Source organism: Anoplophora glabripennis, unplaced genomic scaffold (assembly GCF_000390285.2).
Source record: "Anoplophora glabripennis isolate ALB-LARVAE unplaced genomic scaffold, Agla_2.0 scaffold375, whole genome shotgun sequence".
In the NCBI taxonomy this organism is placed as follows: Eukaryota; Metazoa; Arthropoda; class Insecta; order Coleoptera; family Cerambycidae; genus Anoplophora; species Anoplophora glabripennis.
Window position 1 is genome coordinate 510,930 of NW_019416498.1, and position 11,765 is coordinate 522,694.

Consider the following 11,765-nt stretch of genomic DNA (forward strand, 5'->3'; position numbering starts at 1 on the left):
TAGTGATCACAGTATTACATTTCGTTTTAACAAAACATATTAATACTTGAGAAACATGTTGTCAAAAGTAGTTTTCTTCGCTTTGGTTGCTCTGGTTGCCCAGGCTCTGGCTGATCCAGAATACTGTCCTGATCCGTCTGCTGCGTAAGTTTTACCTTTATTATATTCTACTATGTACTATACTATGTGGGATTAACCGATTATAAAAATAATTAATTGAAATTAAAATAATAAAATATCGAAAAATTGGGATATATATTCACTTTGCGGTGCGTGGATGCTATGGTTGCATTCCTAAATTGTAATATAAATGAGCTCTTTAATAAGCATGGTCCCCTTCGCACTGCAAGAGTAACGAGAAAACGTGCTCCATGGCTAACAGACATCATCAGAGAAATGATTCAGTTGAGGGACAAGGCTTATTCTCGGTATAAAAAGTCACGGCTAGGTAGAGATTGGATTTATTATAAGGAACTGAGAAATTGTGTTACCGTAAAGAAAATAATGCTTATCTGGAACATGTAAAAAATAAAACTAGTAAATCTACTTGGAATACTTCGAGATCTCTTGATATTCTTTCTGATTATCACGCTTTCGACTATTCCGATATCATGAAGGATTCTAATGCTTTTAATAAATTATTTAACAGTATTTCACCTTTATTGCCTTCACCTGAGCAGAATAAGCTTCTAGAAAAATTTCATTTGGCCTCACCTTCACACAATACTTTTTATTTTCATACTATTAACACTGGGGATGTTGTCAAATATGTTAGTATGATCAAAAGTCATTCCACTCGCTCGGATTATATCTCCTTAAATATGCTCAAGCTTGTTATACCTCACCTTATAAATCATATCACCTTCATTCATCAATTCTGACATCTACTTTTCCTCATGCTTGTAAAAATGCTAATGTTCTTCCTTTACCTAAATTATCTAATCCATCTGAATAGGCACATTTTCGACCGATAAGCATTTTGCCTACTATTTCTAAAGTGATTGAATAAATTCGCAAATATCACCATTTGCTCTTGATAATAATATAATTCCACCTTTTCAGTCTGGCTTTAGGCCGCTGCACAGTATAACTACTGCCTTGGATCATATTATTGAAATCCTTAAAGGTACAAGGATCTAGTCACATGTCTCATTATTTTAGACTATAGTAAGGCGTGTGATACCTTGGACCACAATATCTTATGCCATAAACTAACTCATTTTGGCTTTGACATCACGCTTCCTCCTAGATTCGTAGCTATCTGACCGGGAGATCACAACAAGTTGTTGTGAACTCAATTATGTCCAACACTTTGCCGGTGGCTCATGGGGTACCTCAGGAGTCCATATTGGGGCCTCTGCTGTTTTCCTTATATATTGCGACTTTTATAAATATTTAAACCCGTGGAGTGTATCATTACGCAGATGATTCACAAGATTATTACAGTTTTCCTGTAGGAGAACTCTTCGAATAATGTCATCAATAACGATTTAACATTATTACTTAATATCTCAGCCGCTCACAGGTTACAATTATTGAATCCGAATAAGTCCAAGGTCTTAATATTTGGTCTCAAAAAGAAAGGATGCAGAGTAAAATCTCAGATCGATGTTAAATTGGGAAACACTGTGCTAGACGTTGCTGATAGTTGTAAAAATCTGGGGCTATTGTTTGATGACGAGTTGAGATTCACTAAACACGTAATAATACTCTTTGTCGCTCATATTATAATACGTTAAAGCAACTTTACCCTCATAAGAGTATAATGAGCTCGAATTTAAAAATTAACATACGTGTTTCTTTAATTTTTTTCAAGATTGTCATATTGTGATTGCGTTTATGGGTCAGCCCTACTATGTACTGATATAATACGTTTACAGAGCATTCAGAACAGTTGCTTTAGGTTTGCGTACGGTGTCAGATCGAGGGGTGAGATACTTAATTCGAAATATCGGTTATCTTAACCTTGTAAACACTCAGAGATTGCATCTATTAAGCCTTACTCACAAGATATTGGTCAGTAGTACTCCTGAATATCTGCACAGGAAATTGCAAAGGCTGCACAAAGAATCTGCATCATTTAAATCTCGTTACTCGCTCCTCTTAGAAATTCCTCACCACGCCACTGCTTTATACACTTGAAGCTTTATCTATCAAGCTTGCAAGGATTATAATAGTTTACCAGTAGAATTTAAAAACTATGCAATTCTGAGTTTCAAGTAAAAATTAAGCATTATCTCTTGCATGGGACTCGACCAGTTATTGACCAGGGTTTCGTCGCTCTTTTTATTTTTATATCGCATAATTTTATTTATTTTTTCTTTTTTCATTTTTAGTATTTTCTTTGGTTCGTTTTTGCATTTAGCTCTTATCTATATTTTACTTTAATGGTTTCCGTACATTTGTTTTATGATTTTATTTTGTACATTTATTTATTGGAATGATTAGATTTGAATGTGTAATTATATTATGTATACATATATATTCTCTAGGAACGGGGGGGAGGGGGGGTTGAATTATATTCACTTTTCTTATTATATGATGCTCAATTAATGTATTGACATGAGGATTCAATAAAGACAATTTATTATTATTATTAGAAAAACCCTTAAAATTTTGAAATTCATCAATTTTTTTTGCAGAAAGGAACAGGTCTATAAGGGTATTGTACATGAAGATAAACCATTATTCGGAAGAGTTTCGAAAGACGTTGATTTAAAAACAGAGGGAAAAGTCCCCACTTGTATACTGGTAAGTGATGACTTACTTAATATTTATTTTTGATAGACGTAGAGAGTATAGTAAAATATCACTAACACAATAATAAAACTCTTGTTGTTCTTGACCGATATTTGATTTTTGTCGTAGGTGACTGGAGTCGCTTCTAGTGAATCGGAAGGCGTTCTTTCACAAGCTGCCATTGGAATTTCAAAGGAAGGCGATGTAACTCTTAAGCTAGTCTCCACAATTAAAAATGGAATCGATGTGTCAGTTGAAGTGTATACGGAATAATAAACTAACGTATTGAAAGTATTTGTGTATTAATTATTGTAAATGGACGGAGCACGCTCCTTAGTTTCCTTAGCTTAAGTTTAGTTGTTTGTAATAACGTAGAAAAAAGTAGGCTATACATGTCATGTTGTAACGTTTGTCAGCAAATATACAGTCCACTTATTAAGGTCAATTTATTTACCAGAAAACCAAACAGTAAAAATATTGATATTCTTGCCTATCTACCAAACTAACGGAAATAATTAATGTTTATTTTCATATCTACAACAGTTTAAAGCTTATGTAGTCTCATGATTTATTTTCACTTTACCCATATTTTTAAATATAAAATCGCCACATGCTGGCTATAAAATATTAACAACCTCTTCAATACTATTTAATCACCATTTTATATTATACAAGATAATAATATGTCTAATACAATCTTCACATTGGAATTAGGTATAAAGTTTTTTTTAGTAGTAGAATTTTTTAATGTTGTTGGTGAAAAAAAAATGTAGAACTATACAGGGTGATCCATTAACGGTACGGAGCGGCTGTACATAGAAAACTAGACGTGGGGTAAACAAATGCGGCCAAAAGGAATTGATTTAAAAAAATTTCAATCTTGTAACTTCACCGCTAAGGGGCGCAACTGCTTTAGTAAAATTGTCGTTTTTTCGAAATTTCGCTTATATACAGGGTGTCTCACATTTAAATAGCAGGACTTCAAGAATCAGTAGAAGACCTCATTTTGAGTCGAAAAGTTCCTATATATGTGGGTCCTAAAACGCTTCGTTTCTGAGATACAGGGCGTTCAATTTTATTTTTGTTTTATTTATTTATTTTTTTACTAAATAACCGCTGACAAAAAAAATCATCATGTTACGGTGAAAGACTTAGTATTTGAGGGCAAATAATTTGACACAGAAAATCATCGCATATTAGTTCCAGTAGTGGAGATAGAGGGGTCTCTATACATATTTTTATAAAAAAAAGTATAGCCGATTTGATATTTTTCAAATGTTTTCGAAAAATATGAAAGAGCATTCAATTTTACCCAGAAAAGGCCCTCTTGTCCAAAGTCGATAAGAGGTGGCGTTTTCAAGAAAAACCGAAAATACTGTTTAGAAATCAAATCAGACTTGAAATGTCATTCTAATATTGACATTTGCGCTTATTTTATTATAGTTTCTAATTGTGTGTAGAGTATTAAAAAAAATTGCAACAAATTCAAAATGCCGTTTAAGTTTACGAACCAAGAATACGCAGATATTCACTTCATATACGGGTTTGCCAATGGGAACTCGGCAGAAGCTGCTAGGGAATATCGGAGACGATTTCCTAATAGAAGACAGCCGCATCCACACGTTTTTATTAATGTTCATCAACGTTTCGCTAATGACGGATTGAATCTGGTCCATAGGGATCGCAACATAATTAACGTTAATATTGGCAGAAATAGGAGGAATCAGCGAATCTTGCACGAATTTGACAGAGATCCCACGACGAGTACCAGAAAAATTTCCAGGATTATTGGTGTTTCCAGGTGCACTATTTCTAGAACATTAAGACGAGATCATAGACATCCCTACCACTTACAACCTGTTCAGGGTTTACGTCCGGGTGACGAGGAACATAGAATAGCTTTTTCTCGGTGGATTCTTAACTCAATTGAAAACGACGGAAATTTTTTATCACACATATTATGGACCGACGAGTCATGTTTTACTCGTCGAGGTGTGACAAATTTACACAATCAGCATGAGTGGGCACATGAAAACCCGCATGCAATCAGACCACGAAATTTTCAGCACGAATTTAGTGTTAATATTTGGCTCGGCGTTTATAACAATTGTCTTTTCGGCCCTTACATCTTACCTCAACGACTGAATTCTGCGAATTTCTTAGAGTTCTTAGAGACCGAGAGTGCCAACATGTGGGAGGAAATTCCTCTGAATTTAAGAATGCGAGCATGGTTTCAACTTGATGGCTGTCCAGCTCATTTTGGCCGAAATGTCAGGAACTGGTTGAACACCCACTTTCCCGAAAAATGGATTGGCCGCGGGGGTATCGTTGCATGGCCTCCCCGATCCCCTGATCTGACACCCCTAGATTTTTTCCTCTGGGGTTTTATTAAAGAGAGAGTTTATACCACTACTGTGGACACAAGGGATGAACTTATTCGTCGGATTCGGAACGCATGCAGTGAAATCAGAGACAATAACTTAATTCAAATGAGACGTTCTATTCAGCGTCGGTGTCAGTTATGTATCGAAGAAAATGGTTTACATTTCGAACATTTGCTTTGATGTAATATGGTTTTCGTTATTTATTTTTGTATTTATTTTCATTTAATTAATTAAAAACAATTTTAACCGAATTTTTGAACTACATATTTAATTTAGTTGTAACACAATGTTTAAAAATTATTATTTGACTTCTAAACAGTATTTTCGGTTTTTCTTGAAAACGCCACCTCCTATCGACTTTGGACAAGAGGGCCTTTTCTGGGTAAAATTGAATGCTCTTTCATATTTTTCGAAAACATTTGCAAAATATCAAATCGGCTATACTTTTTTTTATAAAAATATGCATAGAGACCCCTCTATCTCCACCACTGGAACTAATATGCGATGATTTTCTGTGTCAAATTATTTGCCCTCAAATACTAAATCTTTCGCCGCAACATGATGATTTTTTTTGTCAGCGGTTATTTAGTTAAAAAATAAATAAATAAAACAAAAATAAAATTGAACGCCCTGTATCTCAGAAACGAAGCGTTTAAGGACCCATATATATAGGAACTTTTAGACTCAAAATGATGACTTCTACTGATTCCTGAAGTCCTGCTATTTAAATGTGAGACACCCTGTATAACCTAAGTTGAAAATATACTTTTTAGATACACTGTCAAACCTTTCACAAGTTTTGTTTGAACTTTTTTTGTTATTACCATAGCAACACCAGTATGAAGGACGGCATCTTGAAATTTTTAAATTGTCATAACTTCTAAATTCCTTAATCGATTTCAATAAACGATGGCTCATTTTAAAGAATTATTAATAAAATTGATATTTATGATATGGGCTCCCCTGACTTAACTCCACTAAATTTTTGTGGGGTTATTAACAAAGCAAAGTGTATGTGAACAGACCAGACACTATAGAACGATTGAAAAATCTTATCAGAGAAGAAGTTCGAAACACCAAATGTTATTCAAAATGTAGGTAATTGATAACTTTGAACACCGAATTGGGCATTGTGCAATGGTTAATGGGAGTCATTTTGAACATTTGCTGTAATAAAATAAAAAATACTAAATTATTGTTTTCATTTAATTCCTCCATTATTGAAGGCCGCAATACTCTAAAGTTAGCTAAAGATGAAGTCAAGTACTTACTATACATAGACATATATTTCTTTGAAATAAACAATTTTTGTGCCGATTTCTCCTTCCCAGTGTTTGTTTTGCCTTCAGGCGAATAACTCTTTCGAACACGAAGATGATTTTGTACCTTTTTACATGTTTAACAATAGATCGATATCTATTCATGAAAAACATGTACCTATATTTTCTACCCAGTTTGACATATTCCTTGCTAAGAATATTCGTCGTTATTATACAGGCTATTATAGAAAAAAAAAAAAAAAAAAGAAATTCATTTGAATTACTTTTTTATTTAGAAATTACCATTTTCTTGGTAGCATTTCAAAAAGTTAAGTTTTAAACCGTAATTTAACATAGTGACGAAATAAAATACGAGTTTTTGTAAGTCCATCTAAAAAGTCCTGACAGTTGATTTGGGCCTCATTATGTAAAGGCGTATCTGTTGTTTTTTGAAAGAGGTCAGAAATAATTAGTATATAAAATCAACTTTCTTATATTTTCAATGACTTCTTATAAATAGCTCGAATTACTTTTCCCGACATTGGAAGTTTTTTTTCAATAGAAAAAGCTGTTTGTCGTTCGCTATATTTTACATTCATCCACATCTATTTTTCATAGACCGTTGCTTATATGACTACTGATACTAAACTGTATTTTCTACTAATTGTACTAACTAATTTACATTAGCAAAATTTCTGTAGTAGTAGGTACTAACACAGTCATTTGTAGAATGTACCCCGCCTTAAGAAGCATATAGGTATGCGAGAGAGATGAGATGACTTGCCCTTAGATCGCCTTTCAAGTATTTTTATATGGACTAAGCATTAATCTATGCTGGTACTGAAAATAGTGCATTAGTGGTTAAGACTTATAGTAAACATTTGAAAACAATATTGGGACTCAACTGCCTATATTTTGCTCACGAAGGTAGTAGTCCTCATATCTTCCTTTTCCTATAAATGGTAACAAATCTGTAATATTTATTAAAGGTAAACAAGAGATATCACGGTATTTGATTATTTATTTATAAACGCATATACCGAAAACGAGCTATTCCCCACTGTCTTACTTGTTTATATTTACATTGGAAATCTTCAAAGAGACGTTTATCCTTGTAATTTATTTGGACTAATCGATACCAATACCAGAGCTATGTAAATAACTTTCGAACATTCACACATCGTTAATCGTCTCTCGCGATACGAAATCTTTCAATCTTCTTTGTGATTGATGACCACTTTGGCACATATTCATGTTTTCAGACAGACACAAACTCCTGCATACCGTACAGTGAAAAACCATAAAATAAAGGAAAGTCGTCTTAGAAACCACTGCAAAAAATTAAGGTATATTCTAAGAAAAATTTCCATGTCTTTTATTTCATTTACTGAAAAAAAAAAAACTTTTTTTGTAAATTTATTGATGGGATATTAACGTACCTAGTTGCTGAAAAATTAATGTCATAATTTACAGTAATATTCTATATTCTTTAACTTTTTTTATTTCTACGTATATTACCCCTACTTATTAATTTAAATTATATCCGGAGTTTTAAATGGAGATTATCCCTGGAAACCCAAGAAAAAGTTTCCCGGAACAATTTATGCACGTGTGGTATTCGGTAAGAACTGACGCTTTGAATTATTGAAATCGAAATGTAAAAAGCAAGCCATGCTATTGCTGTCAAGTTAAAGTTGGCGTGAACATCCGGGCCTACAGAGATGGCGGTGGGTAATGAGCGATAGTCCCGCTCGACTCCGCCCCATCGAGCTCATTTCTCCTACCACGCGCAAAACAAAATTCTTGCTTCAAATGTACAATGTACAACATTTGATTTTATGATATCGCACGTTATACAGGGTGCTTCCGAGGTAATAGGTCAAAATTCATGGATAGATTCCCTAAGCAAAAATATTACGATTTAAGCAAACTTACCATAGTCCAAAAGTTGATAGTTAAGAATATACAGGGTGTTAAATGTAAAATATTATTTTAGTTTTTTTTTTCATTTATTTCTAATAAATGCCAATATTCACACAAAATTTTGGGGTTTGGGGTTCTTTGGGTAGAGGAATTGAAATTTGTTCACATTTTGGTTATAGTTCATAGAGGGCGCTAGCTACCGCAGATTGAATGTGTTGAAATCGACATAACTTTTTTGTACTTTATATCTCATCTTTGGTATCAAATTCTTATTTTCCAACTTTTTTACACAAAAAAGGTACACTTTATGAAAGTAGCTGTCTCGCACCGAGATATGTGGCTTTGAAACTTCCAATGCTAATAGTTGAAATAATGAAAATAATTTAGAAATATTAAAAACAAGGGTTTATTTAGAATTAAAAATTGTGAAGAAAAGTAAAATAGTAAACATTAGTAAAAAATATGACTTATTGTCAATAATTGCTCAAAATGTCCACCTCTAACTTCAATACATTTATCAACGCGTTTATTAAAAGATTGTCTTATTTTAAAGTATAAATCCTTAACGCGAAATGACTTTGCAGCATTTAAAATCTGCTGCCAAAGTTTTTCCCTGTTGTTTATGGTTTATACATAAACAACTGATTTCATGTAACCCAAAAACATACAATGTACATACAATTTAAATTGTAAGCTAAGATGTAATTTTAATTAATACGACTAATACTTAATGGAAAGTAGCATACAAATGACAGCAATAAGTCAAATTGAAAAAGTCAATTATTTGATTTTCGTCCAAACTTAAGAAACCTTACCGCTAAATTAATAATAGGTACTTAATTGTAATTTAATTCAACAGCACTGGAAGTTTCAAACCCAAATATATCGAACACGGTGCGAGACATCTAGTTTCATAAAGGATACATTTTTTGTGTAAAAAAAGTTGAAAAATAAGAATTTGACACCAAAGATGAGATACTTAAAGTAGAAGAAAGTTACCTATGTTGTTTTTAACACATTCAATCTACTGCAGCTAGCGTCCTCTATGAATTTTAATCAAAATTTGAATAGATTTCAATTCCTTTACTTAAAGAAGTTCAAAGCCCAAAATTTTATAAGGATATTTGCATTTGTTAAGGAATAAATGAAAAAAGACTAAAATAATATTTTACATTTAACACCCTGTATCTCTTCAACTATCTACTTTTGGACTAAGGTAAGTTGGGCTAAATCGCAATATTTTTGCTTCGGAAATCTACCCATGAATTTTGGCCTATTATCTCCGGACCACTCTGTATATACGGAAGAAAATATTTTCTTCCTTATTTATAATACTTTAAATTTCTACCCAGAAATATAATTTCTTGCTTTAAAAATAGGCAGCATTTAATAGTTATTTATGTACCTAGGGAATTATAAGGGCCTTAATTACCGATGGCAAAGTTTGCGTCCCGAGGGCGTCCCGCCCGAGGGACAGCAATTGCCTGAGGTTATTAAGGCTCATTAATTCCCGTGGTACATAGATAATTTTATTTCTGACCGATTTCAATAAAATATTGTTTATTTTTAAAACGGAAAAAATGTACCAATTTATTACCTTCCCAGTATATTTGAATCAGGTACCATTGATTATAAGAGTTTTGTTGTTGCTAGGTTGTTGCTATGTTACGTGTTTATAAACAGAATTGTTACTTGCTTATAAACAGTACTTTGTTATCAAGCTGTGTTTGCGTTAAAAACGTGTTTTCTACCCCAAATATAATGGAGCAGATTTTGAAAAAAGCTGAAAAAGCAAGTGAATCATTAATTCCATCGAAAAGTGAAGCCGTATATCAAAAAGAATACAAGATATATCTGGAGTGGCTGACACGGAATAATGTTATGCCAAAAGATGCCACTGAAACTGTATTACTGGCATATTTTCAAGAATTGGTAAGGAATATTCTATGTTTTTCGGTAGATTTGGTAGTAATTTTGTTTATTCGTTGCAGTCAGAAATGTATAGTCCGAATTCGTTATGGACTAAATGGTCAATGCTAAAATCGAAGGTGAATATACATGAGAAACGAGATATCGCCAAGTTCAATGAACTAGAGGCTTTTTTGAAACGGAAGAGTAAGAGTTATAAGCCGAAAAAGTCTGCTGTTTTATCTCCTAATGATGTTATCAGATTTCTAAAGAACGCTCCTAATGAAATTCATTTACTGCATAAGGTAATTTTTTTCTTATTTTCCCTTTTTTTGTGTGTATTTATTTCCTTTTTTTGTTTTAGGTTGTTTTGATTATGGGTTATTTTGGAGGATGCAGAAGTCAGGAACTTTTGAATATGAAGATATCGGATATAGAGGACCGGGATTCCGTTATGGTAGTGAACGTACCGGAAAGTAAAACTGGTGTATCGAAGAAATTTACAGTTGTGGATGAAAAAGAGTTCTCTGCTTTGCCTTTATTAAGACTTTATATGTCTTTACGTCCTAAAGGTATTGAACGATTTTTTTTGCGCTTCCAACAAAATAAATGTACATCTCAGCCAATTGGAAAAAACATGTTTGGGAAAATTCCCAGCAAAATCGCAATGTATTTAGGATTGCCAAACCCATCTTCCTATACGGGACATTGCCTTCGTCGCACTTCTGCTACTGCTCTAGCTAATGCAGGAGCAACTATGACTAACTTAAAAAGACACGGAGGTTGGAAAAGTTCCACGGTGGCGGAGGGGTATCTGGAGGATAGCATCGAATTGAGAAATAAAACGGCGCGTATGTTGTCTACTTTGCCATTAGAAGAGGCAGGTACCTCGACTGTAGTGAACAGAAGCTCCAGTCATACAAAAGAAGAAATTGTTTCCAGTGGCGGTAGTAATTTTCAGGGAACATTTCAAAATTGTACATTTATTATTTGTAATGACGCAAATAAATAAAATATGGTTCAGTTTTCATTTCATAAATATATACACATATATGTATATTAGCATTTTTCATTTTATTTTTACTTGTGAAAGGTAGAGGGAATTATAGAATCTATAATGTCCCAAGGGAGTTATGACTCTCTTTATTGATAGCGTAACTATGACGATATAAGCTTATAATATCCCGGTCAGAAATAAAATAAATATTTGATACTTACGGTTAAACGAATTCTACTCTTAATTTTATGTTCTACATATATTTTATAAAAACATGTTTTGTATTGTATCGTTTGTTTAATACAAAACTGAATAGTTTAGATCAAATGATTGTATATACTTACTTTAAGAATATATTTGGATATAAATATTTCTCAGTAATAAATATTTTGTTTCAAACATCTAGTGTAACAGCTATGATCGTTTGTAAGTATAACCAACCAGACAACAGGTCGGTTTGGGACTTATTGATAGTCCTCATCAATATGTATTTAGCTCCTTTATTGTCGTTACTCACAAAGAGATGGTGTATATGTTATGGACCAAGTGATGAAT

The 11,765-nt window shown here is 33.0% G+C and overlaps 2 protein-coding genes across 2 annotated transcripts; both read left to right on the plus strand.

The window, feature by feature from the left end:
- LOC108909106 lies at window positions 1-3,175 on the plus strand. Its single transcript, XM_018713339.1, has 3 exons — window positions 1-144; window positions 2,643-2,751; window positions 2,869-3,175. The coding sequence occupies exons 1-3, from the start codon at window positions 56-58 to the stop codon at window positions 3,010-3,012; spliced, it is 342 nt and encodes a 113-aa protein (XP_018568855.1). The 5' UTR covers window positions 1-55; the 3' UTR covers window positions 3,013-3,175.
- Window positions 3,176-10,321: 7,146 nt separating this feature from the next.
- LOC108909104 lies at window positions 10,322-11,395 on the plus strand. The gene is made up of 2 exons (XM_018713338.2): window positions 10,322-10,518; window positions 10,578-11,395. The coding sequence occupies exons 1-2, from the start codon at window positions 10,339-10,341 to the stop codon at window positions 11,223-11,225; spliced, it is 828 nt and encodes a 275-aa protein (XP_018568854.2). The 5' UTR covers window positions 10,322-10,338; the 3' UTR covers window positions 11,226-11,395.
- The last annotated feature ends 370 nt before the right edge of the window (window positions 11,396-11,765 follow it).